The sequence below is a fragment of the Sitophilus oryzae genome, unplaced genomic scaffold, assembly GCF_002938485.1.
Source record: "Sitophilus oryzae breed Bouriz unplaced genomic scaffold, Soryzae_2.0 scaffold_1297_pilon_pilon, whole genome shotgun sequence".
Classification (NCBI taxonomy): Eukaryota; Metazoa; Arthropoda; class Insecta; order Coleoptera; family Curculionidae; genus Sitophilus; species Sitophilus oryzae.
In genome coordinates this window covers 12,424,856-12,443,675 of record NW_022145945.1, presented here as the reverse complement: position 1 = coordinate 12,443,675, position 18,820 = coordinate 12,424,856, and the positions used below count along the sequence as shown (strand labels likewise).

The following is an 18,820-nucleotide window of genomic DNA, read 5'->3' as shown; positions in this document are numbered from 1 at the left end:
TGTGGCAACACTGCCGTTACCACTTTTCCTGACGCTAGCTCGTGTGTCACGGCCTTGAATTTTTACTCCCAACGCGCGTAAAGAAGTTTCACTTCAACAATGAACTATTAGGTTCTTTCAAAGGTCTACATCTACTATCTACTTCCGTTTTCAAAAATCTACATTTATCTACTTCTAATTAATAGAACGTTTCTAATTCTTAGAAAAATAAACACTAATTCACCACATACACCCACACACATTACTTGCACTGGACGCGCGAATTGCTAACTATGTTAGCATCTAAAGCAGATGTGACTATATATTAATCATCTGCTGATCATGCTCACGTTGTTAGCGAAACGCGCGTCCAATGTTAAAATTAAGTATTTTCGTGTATTGTAGTTTAATTTTAATTAGTGTTTTATTTTGCTGTTATTACACCAAAAGTTCCAAAATAAACTCTATTCTAAATCTCAAGTTTTATTTGTAATTTTCCCATTATTTTTTTTTTGTTATTTTAATCTGTTTGTGTTTGTGTTCGTATTTCAATTCTTAGTGATACTTATTTTTTTATTATAATCTTTGTATTATTTAATAATAACATTTTAAAATGTTAATGTTTTGTCACTGTAAAAAATGAAAAATCAATCGAACAAAACATTTAACATTTAACTAGCACTTCAGTTTAAAGTATATTTTAGATTAAATTTTATTTGTATTTTTTTGTATATAAACTCGTTATTAATTTTGCCCACATAAATTGATGAAATATTTACTGAAAAGTGAAAACTAATTAAAGATACCCTCGAAAATACCTTTCTGATTAAGAAAAATAAGTTTCTAAAAATAAACGAAATTACTCCAACCATAATAATATGACTTACTAACTTATCCAGTATAGGGTTTCTTTAACTCCCTTATTAAGTTTCATTAAGCCCAACCCCAGTGTACACACATTCAGAACGAAACAATTATTTGTTACATAGAAGATTGTGAAAATTTTATTTTTATCCAAATATACTCGTACTACTTATAATAAATAAAATATTAATTAATTAATTTCATTCTCATAAAATTATCAATCCATTAAGTAAATATGATTTAAATTATTAAGGAAGTATTTTAATCTTTCATGTATTTTTTATTTTATTCATTTTTAATATTTAAATTAGGACTAAATAAACCTCACTTTAAAATAGTTTTTCTGGCTGATGGTATTGACACTTTTTCTATTAGTTTGTTAAAGCGTTTGAAGAGAACCTTAATTAGATTTCAGTGTGGCAGATGTGACTTCTGGGCCTATAGGAGTTCAAATTACGTGTTAACTATGCCCTATTGACAGACACACTGTCAGACAGAGAATAAAGGGGAATAAATGATGACATTGACTAATATATTCAAAATAATGAAGTTAAATTGGGTAAATTTAAGTACTAGTTATTCTTGAATCAACAATGTTTATTTTAAATTAATGTATGTACAAATAATACGACCAAATATATTGCTTATAGTAATATTTATATTTATACCTCGTATGATTTTGTACATACAAAAAGTGAATTAGCGAGACTGGTCTTGGTGTTTGTCTTGCTTTTGAGCAAAACCAAGATCAAAACGAGTGGAGCAAAAATGAGAGTGGAGCAAAACCAAGACCAAGACCTACATGCGAGACTCTTGCGGTCTTGCATTTTTTACACTTTTATTTACATCTCATCTTTCATAGATAATAATTTGAAAAATAACGAATTTTTATTTATTTACGTCTCTCCCCTATATTTTTTAAATAAAAGTTATTAAAAAATATTTCTTCGAAACTATTGCCAGCAATGTATGGTAGCTGTCAACAGTATTCGTATAAAACTGTGCTAGTCCAGGTTCACAATAATAAATTATACACTCACGAAATAAGCAATAACAATACATTTATTAACAAACAATAATATTCCAAACAACTTCAAATACATACTCACTAACTTATCTACACAAATACCCATCGCCCGCTGCCCGGCCGATCGATAATTTATATCGCAGCAAAAACATATAAACAATTTTTTATTTTCGGGCATCAGCCGGTTGCCACATCCCTCCTTTTTTCACCAGAACAAGTGGAGTCACACGGGGTGCGTTCGAGTCCTCTTCTTCGGGTTGGCCTCCAGCCGGGGGCGGCTCTGATGTGGTCGTATCTTCTGAAGTCGGTTGGGTTGATGGAAGTGTTGAACTAGATGTTGAGGGGTCTGGAGGAGCTTCGGGTAGATCTACGGTAGGTGAGGTGTCCGGTATCCTTTTTACGTGGGCAACATTTCGCTTGATCGTCTTTCCATCTCCGAATAGGGTTAGCTCATTCCCATTTCGATGTAGGACATTATATTCTATGTTACTAAAGTTCGCTGTCAGTTTATGTGGAAAGAAAATATTCTTTACCACGACTTTGTCTCCTGGTTTAATTTCCTTTTCATTTGCTCTTCTTTTGCTATCTTCCCTTCTTTTTCCTTTATCTTTTTGAACTAGGTCTTGGTCATAAACTTCTTCGTCCAACGTTTCTATATTTATATCTTCTAGGCATGGAATTTTGTCCTTTATTCTTCTGTTAAATAAAAGTTCTGACGGGGACTTTCCTGTTGTTCCATGAGGTGTAACATTATACATCGTAATATAGTCCATAATCTGCCGTTGATAGTCGCGCTCATTGTTCAGGTAACTGATTTGTAGCCGTTTCTTTAGTGATTTATTTATATTTTCCACTTCCCCATTTGCCTGCGGCCAATAAGGAGGAGAATTCACTATCTCAATGCCATTTATTTCGCAGAATTTTTTGAATTCTTCACTATTGAAATTAGTAGCGTTGTCTACTTTAATAGTTTTTGGTAGACCAAATCGACAGAAGGTCGTTTCAAGTGCTCTAATGACCGTTGACGATGTGGTTGATTTTGTAAAAATTGGTTCTACATAACGGGAATAATAATCGATTATTACCAGTAGGTGATCTTGATTTGGCTCTCCCGACATATAATCCATTGCCAAGTATTGCCATGGCCCTGAAGGAAGCATTTGTCTTACCATTGGTGAAGGTCTGCTCGGTTGTGATACAAGTAGGCATTCGCGACAGCTTTTAACGTGTTTTTCCGCCTCCTTGTCTATCTGTGGCCACCAGACTTTTGAACGTAATCTTCGCTTCATCACCGATTCTCCGGGGTGGCCCTCATGTGCTAGCCTCAACACTTGAATTCGCAGATTTCTCGGGATTACAATTTTATTTCCTCTTAGTAGTAGTGGTCCCATGGAAGTGAGTTCCATTCGAAAGGGGTAGTACGCGCTTTTGTCATTTACGTTCCATGAATTGCCTGCCAATTTCTCGATAACTTCTGGGATGTCTGGGTCAACTTTGCTGTTCATAATTACCTGGGATATTGATAACGCTTTGGGTATACTTTCTGTTATAATAGTTTGAATCTGACATTCGTTCGGCTCATCAAAAGTTGGATCCGATTCTATTTTGCATAACCTCGACAAGGGGTCCGCGATGTTTGATTTTCCACATTTATATTTTACAGTAAATTTAAAAGCTTGGAGTCTAAGTAACCATCTCTCAATCCTTGCGGGTGGTCTTGAAGTTGGTTTAAAAATCGCTTTAAGTGGTTTGTGATCTGTGATCAACTCAAATTGTATTCCAGCGAGGTAGTAATAAAATCTTTCGACAGACCAAACCAATGCCAGACTCTCCTTTTCAGTTTGAGAGTATCTCCGTTCAACAGCGGTGAGGCTTTTACTTGCAAATGAGATTACATGTGGTTGATCGTCACCATCAATCTGTAGCAGCACAGCGCCCAGGGCCACTGGGCTGGCGTCGGCAATCAATTGCGTGCGTAATTTCATATCAAAAAAGGACAGAGTCGGCAAATTCACCAATTCATTTTTTAATTTTTGAAAACTTTCTTGTTCTATTTGTCCCCAATTGAATTTTGTTTCATTTCTTATTAATAGTCTTAGTGGTTCGGTCAGGGTTCCCAGATTAGGTATAAATTTTCCCAAGTATGTAACCATGCCAAGAAAACTCCTTACTTCTCCTTTATTTAACGGTGCACGAAAGTCACGAATAACTTTAATCTTCTTTGGGTCCGGTAATATTCCGGAAGATGTTAGAATATGTCCTAAAAATTCCAATTGTTTAACCTTATAGTGGCACTTTTTTTCGTTTAACAAGATGTTATGATTTTGTAGTACCGTCAGTAAGTTATTCAAATATCGGTCATGATCAGCTTCAGTTTCTCCATAAACAACTATGTCATCGAGGTAGTTGAGACAATTCTGACAAGGAGCCAAAATACCTTGAAATATACGCTGAAATATTTCTGGAGCGGAATTTATGCCAAACATTAGCCGCTTGTACCTAAATAATCCTTTATGTGTTATAAAAGTAGTAATTGGTCGACTGTCTTCTTCCAATTCTAGTTGATGATATGCACTAGCTAGATCCAAGCGCGAAAAGTAAGTGGCCCCACTCAGTTTAGTCATGAAGCTCTCAAAAGTGGGAAGAGGAAAATTCTCTCTAAGTATAGCTTCATTGGCTCTCCTCATGTCGATGCAAATACGAATATCATCATCTGGTTTAAAGACTATGACCATGGGAGAAATCCAAGGGCTTGGTCCTTGTACGGGCTCTATGATATCTCTGGCAAGTGCTTCATTCAGCTTCTGTTCCACTTTTTCTTCAACGGCAATTGGAATTCTACGCATTGGTTGTTGTATTGGCTTTATATTTGGATTGATGGTGAGTTTTATTTTAATATTAGCAACTTTTGGAAAAGGCTCAATTTTTTCAATATGATTAATATTGGAGTCTAGTCCCAACTTTAAAACTCCTAAGGTTATCGATGTGCGTCTTCCCAGCAGTGAGGTTGTACCGGATTCTACCACCATAAATGTTTCAATACGCTCACGACTATTGCCCACGCGTATTGGGGCTTTGAATTGGCATTTTACAATAAGCGGAGTATTTGCAGCATACGCTTTTATCGAATTAGTTACATCTTCTTGGATGTCAAGTATTGCAGCTCCATTTCCGAGTAGTTTTTCCCAATCATGTCCATTTATAATGTTGCACGAGGCTCCGGAATCAATTAAGATATCAATGCTGACACCTCCAATTATCACCGAGATTATTCCATTGCTGCTCTCCAATCCAAGTAGGGTTGAACTCGTAACTTCGAAACATTCATAGTTGCCGATACCACTAGTAGAAGGGAGACTTTCGTCATTGGATTCGTCGATGCAATTAATTCTTCTTGTCTTCGGCGGATTGGGGTGCCGGCTAGTGTTTTGACCGAATGTACGTTTAAGTTTTCCTGTCCTACATCTTCTAGCAAAATGTCCTAAACGACCACATTGATAACATGTAGTATTAATGGCAGGGCAATTTTTCTTGTCTAAGCTGTGGATTCCACCGCAGCGTGTGCACTCATGACTTTTTGTAATTTCCCAGTGTTTGCGTTTCCGTGAATCTTCAATTCGATTAACTTGAGCCTCGCTAGTGGAGTTTGTTAGAAAAATGTCTTTCTTGTGCATGATGGCACTTTGGTTTCGTGTCTGTTCATATATTTGACATTGTTCTATAATATCATTTAATGATGATTCCTTTTCCAGAAGTTTCTGTTTTAAATCTATCGGTGCCCACATATCAATTAACTTGTCTTTAATGCTGATTTCTCGAGCTTCTTGTTCACTGTTACCAAAATAACATTTATCGGCCTGTGTTCTACATCTTATAAGGAATCTATTTAAATTTTCTCCATCCGCGGGTTTCATGTTGCGAAATACGTGTCTCTCAAAGCAAGGGTTTTGTTGAGGCGAAAAATGGTCATTAAGTCTATCTACCAATGCTTTAAATACATCATTTTTAATAGTGGGGTCATATTCCGTAACCGCGCCTGGCAAGCCAAAGGCAATTTCCTGCAATTGCGGACCTCCAAGATGTAATAATTTATTTTTCCTTTTTACAACATCTGTAATTTCTTCTGCATCTAAATATAACTTTACTGAACGAATCCATTTTCTCCATTCAAGAGCTATTAGAGCTTTGTCTATAGACTCACAAGCGAAATGTTTAATAGACGACTGATCCATTGCACTTTTTTTTTCGAGGATATCTAGGAATAAAATTTATTCTATTGTAGTATTTTCAATAACATATAATCATCCTATTCATTTTTTTTTTTTTGGTGTCATTGATGACGCACGGGTATTCTCAAAACGCAACAACAGTTCCCCCTAACAACCCAAGAAACATTGATCATCATAATATGAAAGTGCGACCATGACCATGCATTAGATTTCCTCCGGAAACATACCACTTTAATGTCACAAGGCTTTGATACCACTTTAATGTCACAAGGCTTTGAAATTCGCCAGATTACTAAAACTTCATAATGTAAAATTAAAACCAGATGTGTATAAATACATATATTTTTTTTTAAATAATATTGAAAGCTTTATGCACCAAATCAAAGAATATTATAGTTAACCAAATATATCATATTTTTATAATGTAATAAATTGCTTTAACCCCTAGCTATTTTATTTTTAGGAATAATAGCTTCTGAAATTGCCATTTTTTTATGACATTAAAGCGTTATGAACCAACTAACTATTGTAAATTACTTTGTTTCACTTACAGTGCTTATTAGTCTCAATAATCAGCTTTCCTTCAGTAGAATTTAATCCACTCCTTTAGTAGAATCTAATCCACTCCTCTAGTAGAATTTAATCCACTCCTTTAGTAGAATTTAATCCACTCTTGTAGTAGAATTGAATCCACTCCTGTTTAGTAGAATTTAATCCACTCCTATTTTAGTAGAATTTAATCCACTCCCTTATTTGGTAGTATTAGGTCTCTTTATATCTAAAATTACAGCACTCTTAATACTTTATGCTTTTACTTGTGCATTTTATTTTAAATAGGCACTATTTACCTATATATTTACTAGGTGATTATTTGTTGTTAAGTATTTACCTCGTCGCCAATTTGTGCTAGTCCAGGTTCACAATAATAAATTATACACTCACGAGACTCTTGCGGTCTTGCATTTTTTACACTTTTATTTACATCTCATCTTTCATAGATAATAATTTGAAAAATAACGAATTTTTATTTATTTACGTCTCTCCCCTATATTTTTTAAATAAAAGTTATTAAAAAATATTTCTTCGAAACTATTGCCAGCAATGTATGGTAGCTGTCAACAGTATTCGTATAAAACAAATGTCGAAACGTACCGAATTGTTCCGTATTAATTAAGTCACTCATGTTTTTCAACATTTTTTTGAAACTACAAAAAATATATTCTCACTTGAAAAAGGCACACATTAGGCTCTGAAACGTCTTTAAGGTTATCAACCCTTATTATTATAACAGCAATAAAATCAAAAGGGGTATGAGCTCCATGAATTACACCCCTATAACATAATACTCTCTCTATAAAACGGAATATGGAGTTCAGTTGCATTTAAGCCACAGTTTAAGCTTCAAGCAATGATTGCCACCAGTGCCGGCTGTTCTTAAATGGCGCCGGGGCACGTACCTAGCCAACCGCCAAGAAAAAAGGAAAGAGATAAATATATAATTGAGGGCATGAGATGATATTTTTACGTTATACTTTATACCTTCAAATAATGACATCATGTTTAGCGTAAAACCTTAATAAGTATATTCATTAAATATAAAAAAATGGTCAAGTGCGAGTCGGACTCGCGCACGAAGGGTTCCGTACCATTCATTATCTATACAACATTAGACACTATATTATTATAAACTTTTTTTCCGATTTAGCTGAAATTTTGAATGCGCGTATAAGTAATTTAAAAAAAATGAAGAAACATATTACTAAAAACTGTATTAATGTGTAAAAAGTAAAAATAAATATGTAAAAATATGTAAAAATAAAAAAAAAACGATTAAAAAAAAGTCGCCTTGACTAGGATTCGAACTTGCCTTACTACGGCTCCAACGTCATAGCAGCATAAAGTGCTAACGCTTTAACCACGCGGCCACCGAGGACTTGAAAGACTCTGTGTAAAATTCTTACTTAAAAGATAATGTTTAGTGAAAGTACTTTTTTATTTATAAACATTTATTTAATTATGTTTCTAGTATTTTTCTTATAGCGGCAACATAGATAGATTAATCTGTAAAAATTTCAACTATCTAACTATAACGGTTCATAAGATAGACCTTTGTGACGGACGGACGTACGGATAGCGAAGTCTTAGTAATAGGGTTCCCGTTTTTACCCTTTGGGTACGGAACCCTAATAGCACAGCTAATAGTAGCCAAGTTGTTTTTTCTTGTGGAAGTTGTGTTCAATCTTTTTCACAACTCACGAGCCTCCACTGATTGTGACCCAGTAAATTTCCAAACTAAAATTCATCTAGTCCACTACTCTTACTCAGCGCTAAACATTATAAACACATAATATGTAAGAATATACAGGGTGTCTCAGATTTTAATCGGGAAAATTTAATAGACGATAGAACTTGCAAAAATAAAACAAAAAGTTCATATCAACTTGTAAAGTTTAAAGCTTCCTTTTCGAGATGTGATGAGGTATGTTGCAAACTTTGCCGTTCTGGCTAAAAAACCAGAATTGTTCCAGCGTTTATTGAATCTTAAAATATATAGAAGTAAATATGTAGTTGAATTCGTTTTTCGAATTACAAAATGATAATGTTGGGTTAAATAATGTTTAAATAAGGAATAAACATTTGGCACGCATGTGTAATTTGATATTTTATATAGATACCATTTATGAATAATGTCAAAAAAATTAAGGTTGCCATTTAAAAAAAATTGTGTGTAAAATTTCTTATTACTTCCGTCTGCCTGTCTGTCCATATCTGTCCGTCTGTCCGTGTCATGGCTTTGAATTTTCACTTCCATCGCGAGTAAAGAAGTTTCACTTCAAAAAAACGATAATTGTAAAATTTGGGATATACTGTATAAAATTTTCTTTATTTCATTACATAAAAAACGTAATTTGAAGTACTAATAATTGATATGTCCAGCGTATTTTTAAAAAAATCTTTCATTTCCTAAATTTCTTTCAAGCATCAGAATCACTCCGTATACAGTTACACCGATGTTGTACCTAATTCGTATTAAAATCTCCTGCCGTAATAAAAAAACAAGCTTTATAATTTGTGGTTATTTATTACTATAGTATGTAGTATAAAATACGACATTCTTTTTTAATACTACTCTTAAGCCCCATACTGCGCTGATACTTCCATCGATTTGATACGTTCATGGACGAATAGTGAATATGATGCGGTACGTCGATACGATTCGTGAGATCGTTTGTAAATTCGTCCATTGTGTTATTTCTTTTGATGCTTGGCCCAAAACTCGACGCATTAACGAACCGCATCAATGCATATTGGGTGTAGTTCAGTCATTGGGGTTCAAAAAAGGGGCCTGCTTGGAAAAATGTCCGGAAGTTTTGAAACTTTGCAGGTTTATAGGTTTTGGGGTCCCTAACTAAAATCCATAAAATGCACATTTCCAGACTTGCCGCCGGTGCCGCCATCTTGCCAAGATGGCGCCCAAAATCGGTATTTTGTAAATATCGCAAAAACTATGCGTTTTTCGCAAAAATTTGAAGAGAGCAAAATTAAAGAGAATAAAACTTCCTATAAAAAGAAAATTTTCGCTAAAGTCAACCGTTTAGGCACAAAATCCCTGGAAATTTTACAATTTTGCGTAAAGTATAATATACAATACATACCTACTATAGTCGATTTTCCGAAATCAAATGTCAATTAGTGTTCACTAAAACTAGTTTTAGTTTAGTTTCTTCAATTTTGTCATGAAACATTGGCATATCATTAATTCGCTCATTAATTTATGAATAATTAATTGTCGTGCTGGACAGCATTCATTGCGAACTTGTGCATACTGCAATGGGAAATCTTGTGACAATGTCACTGAAGTGTCACTCGACGAATCCGATGAAGAGGGGTTGGACTTGGCCTGTAGATATCCCTCTGGCGGCTGAAGATGAAGAGTTGGACGTATTGAGAGACCACCCTGAGGAGCCCAGCACAGCAGACACGATCGACTTTGACATCAATGAGCCAGATCCGTCGGGCTTGTGCAGATAAGTTAAAGTTTTTAATTCACCTAGTGGAGTAGGCCTCTGGGGAGACCACGTTAAAATAAATGCGCCATGTACTTTATCTCTTGGGTGGTGTGGAAACGAGTACACATTTTCAATAATTAAAATTAATTATTCATAAATTAATGAGCGAATTAATGATACGCCACTGTTTCATGACAAAAGTGAAGAAACTAAACTAAAACTAGTTTTAGTCAACCCTAATCGACATTTGATTTCGGAAAATCGACTATACATAATATATCATATTTTACGCAAAATTGTAAAATTTCCGGGGATTTTGTCCCTAACCGGTTGACTTTAGAAAATCTTCATAAGATTCTTTTTTATATGAAATTTTATTCTCTTTAATTTTACTCTCCCCAAATTTTCGCGAAAAACACATAGTTTTCGAGATATTCACAAAATACCGATTTTGGGCGCCATCTTGACAAGATGGCGGCGCCGACGGCAAGTCTGGAAATATGCATTTTATGGATTTTAGTTAGGGACCCCAAAACCTATAAACTTGCAAAGTTGCAAAACTTCCGGACTTTTTTCCAAGTAAAAATTTCCAATGACAGAACTAGTGTGGAACTTTAGAAAAATACCATATAATATGATCTATATTTAAGCCCCATACTCACTATGCGCTGATGCGGTTTGTCGATACGGTTTGCCAATGCATCGATTTGATAGGCCAATGCGTCGATGCGATAGATTCTTTGGCGGTTCGGCAAAATGTCGGGTTTTGGGAAAACTGTCTAAAATAAATATCACGAACGCAATGGACAAATTTCCAAACGAACTAACAAGTCGCAACGACGAAGCGCATCATACTCACTGTGAGTGCATGGGTATCAAATTGATACATCAACGCACAGTATAGTGAGTATGGGGCTTTACTATGTATATTATAATTTTATAATAATTGTAGCTTTAACCGTTTCGGAAATTAAAAGAAAAGAACAATGAACTGTCACTGTTATTATCAGGAACTTATGACATCTATTTAATTCGATCATTATTTATTTTAAATATCTGGTACAAAAATGCACCTGTGTTGGGAATAAAATCAGCACCACCCACACCAATAAAATGAAATTCTTAATGATTACGTCGCGCGTCGACCCATTGCCTGGTGTAATATAACGTCTAGAAACAATTAAGTGAGTAATTTTCATTATACGTCCATCAGTTTTCAGAAATACCGAGACCAATTTCTTACGTTATCAGTAAGATTTACGTGTGTATTTATTATTTCTACAGCACAGCGTAAAAATAAACTTTATTTTTCAAAACATTAATAATATTTTGTAACTAGGAAGCAATGGAATATAATTATTTAAGATAAATCTATATAAACATATACCCGGTGTTACTCAAAAGTAGCTCGCTCCTATAACTTTATATTTTTTTCAGATATAGATATAAAAAAGAGATTTAGTACTTTGGTACAAGACATAAATCGGGATTGATTGACGAATTCAATTATTGTTTTCGGGCACCTGTTTCACCCGAAATCACTATAACCGTTGATTAAAGAAATAAAACTTGTCCGAGATGTAGCTGACGATACCGTCGCCGCTAGTCAACCTGTCCGAGATTTAGTTTAGCTCTGCTCCGCTGCGCGTCGTTTACAGTGCAGCGGATAAAGAATACTGTATACCACAAAACACATACACAAGAAGAAGTGCGAGCGCCTTGCTAAATATTGGAAAGTGAAATTGACGTTTAAATTTGACACTGTTGACAAGTCTACTGCTACTAGCACCCGCAATATCGCTTGGAGGAACTACGGACTAGATTGTCACGCATGGCGGGAAGTTTAAAAAAATAAAAAATTTTAATTCTTCATTTATTTTTAATTATGACATACATAAGAACACAAAAAATACACCATTTTTTAAAAATATGTTTAATATCAATATCAAATATACAACAAAAATTAATTTCACCACAATAAATTTATAAAATTAAAAGAATAATGTTACAAGTAGACCAAGAGACAAAATTAATTATAACAAAACTGAAAAAAATGGCGTCATAGATGGCTTAGAAATAAAGATATATATCATAATTTTGAAAGTAAAATTATATGGGAAATGTCATCGATCATCATTTTTAAGCCAACTGGACGATTATTTCAAACATACAAGCTGAGTTCGTTCATAGTGCTCTGAGAAATCTAGATAAACAAAGAATAATAAATTAAAAGTATTCCAGGGGAAAAGAGAGGAAAAACCTGTATCATCTCTGATATCTGTCAGGGTATTGTTGTAAGTGTCATCTTTTTGCTCGAAGTTTTCAGGTCGATCAAAAAGATGACATTTACAACAATACTTTGCCGTAACTTTCACAAATATCAGAGAGAGTACAGGTATTGCCTCTCTTTTCCTCTGGGATGCTTTATATCTGTTGTTCTTTGTTTATCTATATTTCTCAGAGCATAATGCCGAACACGACTACAGTATATAATAATAATAATAATAATAAAAAAAAATAAAAAAGGTTTATTGTTCCAAATCACATACAAAATACATAATATATAAATTATTTTAACAATTGGAACAAAAGGCACAGTCAGCTTCCTTCAAAGTCGAAGGTGCTGTTGAGGCCACGAAAAAAAAAATATACAACAATATTACCAAACAAAAGGCAATAATAATATAATTTTGCACAAATCAATATCATACAAAACTAAAAAAAAAGACCGTACAAAAAGTATTATTACGACACAAAAAAAGCAACAATCTTTAATAAACTTAGAACTTTCTACTTAAAATAGCACAAGAGGATTAAAAAAAAATTAAAAATTATATCAATTCATTCCGGGAGCAGTTGATTCTTAATTTTTCTTTTGAAAGACAGGACAGACCTCGAAAAGTCAGTAATTGTGAACTTATTTATTGACTTGATTATAATTTCAATATCCTATGTGGAAAGAAAAAAGATCACCTTTCTATTTTGTACTATGGTCCCTTTATTCCGATGGCTCATCTCGTTGATATTTAGGAAGATATCCATAAAATATATATTTTACTATCGGTCCAGGGATGAAAAAATATAAAATTCAATTTGATTTGATGATCCTTTTCTGTCACCTAAATCAGGAGAATGACAATGACCATGTTAAGATGAAAAAAAAATTATTTATCAACACTTACCTACACGTTAGTCCGAAGAGTTTTATCAAAAACCTATATTTGCCTAAATAATTTATGTATTAAATTTGCAAAGCAAACTGCAGCGGGTAAACAAAACAAATAAAATGGCGACAAGTCAACGTCAACGACCCGACAAGGAGTAAAGTGGTGTTCGAATAACAAATTATGGGTCACCAAAAAGTGTTTTTGTCTCCTTTCAACGCACACTTTAAAAAGAAAAAGAGATGAACTGTAATACTGAAAGAACGTCAAGGTTTTATCTGTCACTCTTGTCAATAATTTATCGGTAAGGAAGATTCCTAGAAAATCGCTTGTAGAAAAGTTTTGAACCATTGCCAGTTCTCCCATAAGAAGTGTCATCCACCTGCTGAATACTGTACCGTAGTTCTGCTTTCAGTCGGCAGTGTGGGTGGTTGCTGGAGACAGTGTTGCCAGAACTACGGATTCATTCATATATTTACTGATTTTGGCTACAGTACGTTAATAATACCCCATACAGCACATCAAATCACATTTACGATGTGTTTACATTATTAGATGTAGACACAGGGTGACACAATTCCCCCGATGTAAATATGCTACGTTTACACATTGTAGTTCAACACGTATGCACAAAGGTTAAACATCCGCCTCACAATGTAGCCACAGTATAGCATTTACGTATACACAAAGTAGGGGATACACAGTGTACCGTAGGATACACAGTGCTTGTGTATTACGTTTAAACTATGTTTACACATTGCAGTTGTGACTACCGCGTGTATACGTATGTATTTTGCTTCGTATATACATCTTGTGCTAGATAAAACTACTTCTTATGAACGAATTTAGGAAATAACACAAGTTTTGATGCCTAACTTTTCGTTCTTTTTAAGAAATATTTATTCAATGATATCAATTATATCTTTTTAGAACGAAAATTAGGAAGGCAAAACTTTCTATTTTCCAAAAGTCTCTCGATCGTAAGTTCAAGAGAAGTAGCCTTAAAATTCGTTCCATTTTTGTTTTGTATTAAATGTACCATTTTTCTTCCATAAAATGGATTAAGTGGTTAAAAAATAAAATTCTTATATTTATTTTTATCATGGAACGCAATAGCACAAATAACACAATAATAATAATTATTTACACTGCAGAAACCAGAAGTAAGAGAACACTGTAAAAGAACAGAATTTGTATCAAAATGTATTAAAAATATAAGTACCTAGTAGGTATAACAACATTCTAAAATGGTAAACACTGGTATATCGCCACGATTTGGTGGACCATCGCCAGGATTTTAGTCATTTTTTTCTCCTCTTTTCTCTCCAAGCGGTTGGTTTATTAGCATACTCATTCATCGAGCATTCTCTTGGACTTTGTTGTATTTTATTTCCAGATTAACAATCTCATCCTTAAATTTTATATGAAACTGATTATTGAATATTAAACATATCTGTATATTGATCCATCAATAACTAACCGAATATCAGCGTAAGAAGTTCTTTGAAGTGTTTAAATCTTTCTTTCTCTGGTCCATTTAGATTTTTATTACTTCCAAATTAAAAAAAATATATATTGCAGAGCTAACTCAGCTAACCTCTTTATCATTATACGAGAATATTTGGAGTTTTCATTCATTGGAGTAAAAATTTGGTAAATTGGGTATCGAGTAAGGGAAGAGTCGCTGCTATAATATTATTAATACTCTTAGGAAGGTGTAACAAAGTAATTATAAACGTGTACTTACCTTAAAATCTCTTTTAAACTTTCAAACCACAAACAGAACATTTATATAGAGCTTCCGAATAATAAAACAATAATGGTTAACTAATACTAACACATACCACTCCTAGAAAGGAGAAAGGAGAGACACATAAGATACACTTGGTCGGTGTATCCACGCTGAGGCTATCCGCGCATGCGCACACCTTCATTTCATGCTAGAATGTAGACACAACAGTACACTATTACAAAGTGTCTATATAGATATTTATATTATGTGTATACGTCACATTTTTACAAGGTGTGTACTATAGGCATAACTATGATACGAAGTATCACACATACATATGACTTATACATTGTATGTCTCATATACCAACGTCAGATTTCATCATTTTAATAATTATTTGTTACGTTACAAAAAACTCTTTAGAATCTTGAGTACATACGGTATGCAACTAGTAAACACTGTATCACACAATTCTATCAATATAAACCTGCGTGTATCTCATATTATATGTTAGAACTAGATGAACACTTGGGTTCACTTTAACATATGTTGTTTCTCATGTGTCTCCCTTGTAGAAATGTAATTTCATTTGGACGTGCTATATGGGACGGATTTTCTATCAATGAACAATTTAATATAATATTATGTGATTAAACAAAGAAGGCGTCAGAGTTGGCTTGAAAATGAAGATCGCAGTTATTTAAAAAAACAAAAGATTAATTTGGCAGCCGTTTTTGGCAACGAGTACGGCCGCTTTGACGGTGCATATTATTGTAAAATAACATTAAATACGACCCCATACAATACTGCCACTTTTCGCTTTTCAAACAAAGCAGATCAAATCAACTATTGCCGGTGTGGTATTTTTTGAGGCATTATTTAAATTCGGCATTTTTTAAATTATGGCCGCTCTTTAGCGGTACAGCTTTGTAGGAAACCGAGGCTTTAGCGTTTAGCCCATAACGGAAGAAAAAATAAAAAAACTTGTGCTTAGGTTAGTTGCTACCGGTAACTGACTATCCAGTAGACACTATCCAGTTTTGATTGCTTTAGTTTTAACTTACTTATTGTCATTACCTGACTTATAAAATAGAAATAGATACACAATAACAACTATAAAGGAATGGTCTACTATTCCGGTTACTTAATAAATTTAAACTAAAATATGATGCTGTGCAATAAAAATATAATAATTTTTTATTGATATATGTACCGTATGATCGAAAAAAAACGGCATCCAGTTGGCTGGGAAATGACGATCAATGACATTTCCCATATAAATTTACATATAAAATGACAGCGATCTTCATTTCATAACCATCGTTGACGCCGTTTTTTCTCGATCATACGGTATAAGAGGTAATTGACTAGATAACAATTATTTATCAAAGTTATTTAATAGGAGCTTCCATCTTCCATTTGCATTAACTAAAATAACTAACTTGGTTATACATGAGACAGTGGCGCATCTGGAGATTGAGTCTGGGAGGGGTAGTGTGGATATTCAAAAAAGTACTAAATTTGAATTAATTTTTTGCTGGAAGGTATTGTAACTGTGGAAAAAATCTACTTGGATTGGTTTGGATATTCTGTTTTAATTTGTATTATTAACTTTTTTGTAACAATTTTATTTTATACCAAATTTTATTTTGTTTTGTGTCGGGGAAGGGATCATAGTTTCATCGTTGTCGATTTTCGAAAGAAATCAGAACATGTATATTATTTCGTATATTTTTCATTTTATTGATTTTATGGAAAGCACTGTTCATTAAAATGTTGTATCCTATATTATAGGGCTTGTTTCTTTCTACAATTTCCTGTTTCACAATGTACCGTTTGTGTCGGGGAAGGGATCATAGTTCCATCGTTGTCGATTTTCGAAAGAAATCAGAACATGTATATTATTTCGTATATTTTTCATTTTATTGATTTTATGGAAAGCACTGTTCATTAAAATGTTCTATCCTGTATTATAGGGCTTGTTTCTTTCTACAATTTCCTGTTTCACAATGTACCGTTTGTGTCGGGGAAGGGATCATAGTTTCATCGTTGTCGATTTTCGAAAGAAATCAGAACATGTATATTATTTCGTATATTTTTCATTTTATTGATTTTATGGAAAGCACTGTTCATTAAAATGTTGTATCCTATGTAATAGGGTTTGTTTCTCTCTACAATTTCCTGTCTCACAATATACCGTTTGTGTCGGGGAAGGGATCATAGTTTCATAGTTGTCGATTTCCGAAAGAAATCAGTACATGTATATTATTTCGTATATTATTCATTTTATTGATTTTATGGAAAACACTGTTCATTAAAATGTTGTATCCTATGTTATAGGGTTTGTTTCTTTCTACAATTTCCTGTCTCACAATGTACCGTTTGTGTCGGGGAAGGGATCATAGTTTCATCGTTGTCGATTTTCGAAAGAAATCAGAACATGTATATTATTTCGTATATTTTTCATTTTATTGATTTTATGGAAAGCACTGTTCATTAAAATGTTGTATCCTATGTTATAGGATTTGTTTCTCTCTACAATTTCCTGTCTCACAATGTACCGTTTGTGTCCGGGAAGGGTTTATAGTTTCATAGTTGTCGATTTTCGAAAGGAATAATTAAAATAAATTAATTTCTTTCTGGGAGGGGTAATTACCCCCATTACCCCTCCCGTATATGTGCCCCTGACATGAGATCGCAAAACTTTTTGTAGTGGAAGAACTACGTTGCAAGATTTGTCATTTTCTACATTTTATGTTTTTGATGGGATTCAAGAATTTGCCAATATGTATGTAAAATTTTACTCGTCACGACGTCACTTATCGAAGTCTGCGGTTAGATAGTTTTTATTTGTATTGCTCATTTTTCTGAATGATGCATCAATATAACAGAGCCATTTAATACAGAGGTGAATTTTAGTACATTTACTAACTCAACATAGTTTCTCCAAATTAGATATAGAGTTTTCACTGCTATATATAGCCTGGATATATAATAAAAAAATTGGAACATGTTAACAATTTAAAACATTAGTAAGTGAATATATTCCCAAAGGTGTTTTGGTTAAAAAATATATAAGTGTTGTGCCTGTGGTTGTGGTAGTTTTAAAGTTTATAAGGAATAATGTGTTTTATTAATAATGATTTTATTCTGGTGAGTATTTTTACATTAATATAATCCTTTATAATGTAATACAATACAGGTCATACCAAATAAACTTTTAGTCGCGTGATTAAACGTGACCGGCACAGTTTTATATATTTTCTTTTAATCAAAATATTTTAGGAAATAAAAATAAATTTATTATAAATTTATAAATAGTTATTGTTTACATCAACAAAACTCACCTTCTTAACAGCATTTAAGGAACATAAAGGGCCATTATTAGTACCACTTTCCCATTCAAAATATTCTAATAAAGTTGCGATGAGTTTCTTAGGGCTATTAAGCTATCTTGTACACTTCGCACTAAAAGAGGTTCTAAAAAGAACAATGCTCGACAGCAAGGTCTGCTAGTAGACATTTTCAAGCTTAAAGTATCACAACACTATTTATTTAAATCAAAAACTGTAATAGAAAACTAAAGTGTCAAAACGAATGACAGTGTCAGGAAATAAATAAATAAATGCAGCAACTGGACATTTTCAGCTACCACCTAAATTTCCAGCGCGAAATTTAAATTCCACAGCTCCGAATATGTCCATGGTTGGCAACAGTGAATTTAAAAATCGCACCCTCGATTACGTAACTAAAAGTTTAATTGATATGAAATATACATTGGTTAGACCTTGCTAGAATATGCCTCTGTAAAAATA

General features: G+C 33.5%; 2 protein-coding genes across 4 annotated transcripts in view; one reads left to right on the top strand and one right to left on the bottom strand.

Annotated features, from left to right (window-relative positions):
• LOC115874808 (phospholipid phosphatase homolog 1.2 homolog) overlaps positions 1 to 18,820 on the top strand; it is a 113,645-nt gene that overhangs the window by 13,519 nt on the left and 81,306 nt on the right. The gene's annotated exons all lie outside the window — the stretch shown is intronic.
• LOC115874807 (uncharacterized protein K02A2.6-like) lies at positions 1,850 to 7,042 on the bottom strand. 2 transcript variants are annotated; one of them, XM_030890097.1, is made up of 3 exons: positions 6,989 to 7,042; positions 6,651 to 6,877; positions 1,850 to 6,125 (listed from the first exon to the last, which is right to left on the bottom strand). In XM_030890097.1, exon 3 carries the CDS (start codon positions 6,100 to 6,102, stop codon positions 2,035 to 2,037), a length of 4,068 nt encoding a protein of 1,355 aa, XP_030745957.1. In that variant the 5' UTR covers positions 6,103 to 6,125; positions 6,651 to 6,877; positions 6,989 to 7,042; the 3' UTR covers positions 1,850 to 2,034. The 2 variants fall into 2 exon arrangements, with proteins under 2 accessions (XP_030745957.1, XP_030745958.1); XM_030890098.1 differs by having other exon boundaries at positions 6,948 to 7,036.

What these genes read in the sequence shown, in the direction of transcription:
- LOC115874807 (XM_030890097.1), bottom strand. Translation starts at nt 6,102, where the DNA reads ATGGATCAGTCGTCTATTAAACATTTCGCTTGTGAGTCTATAGACAAA.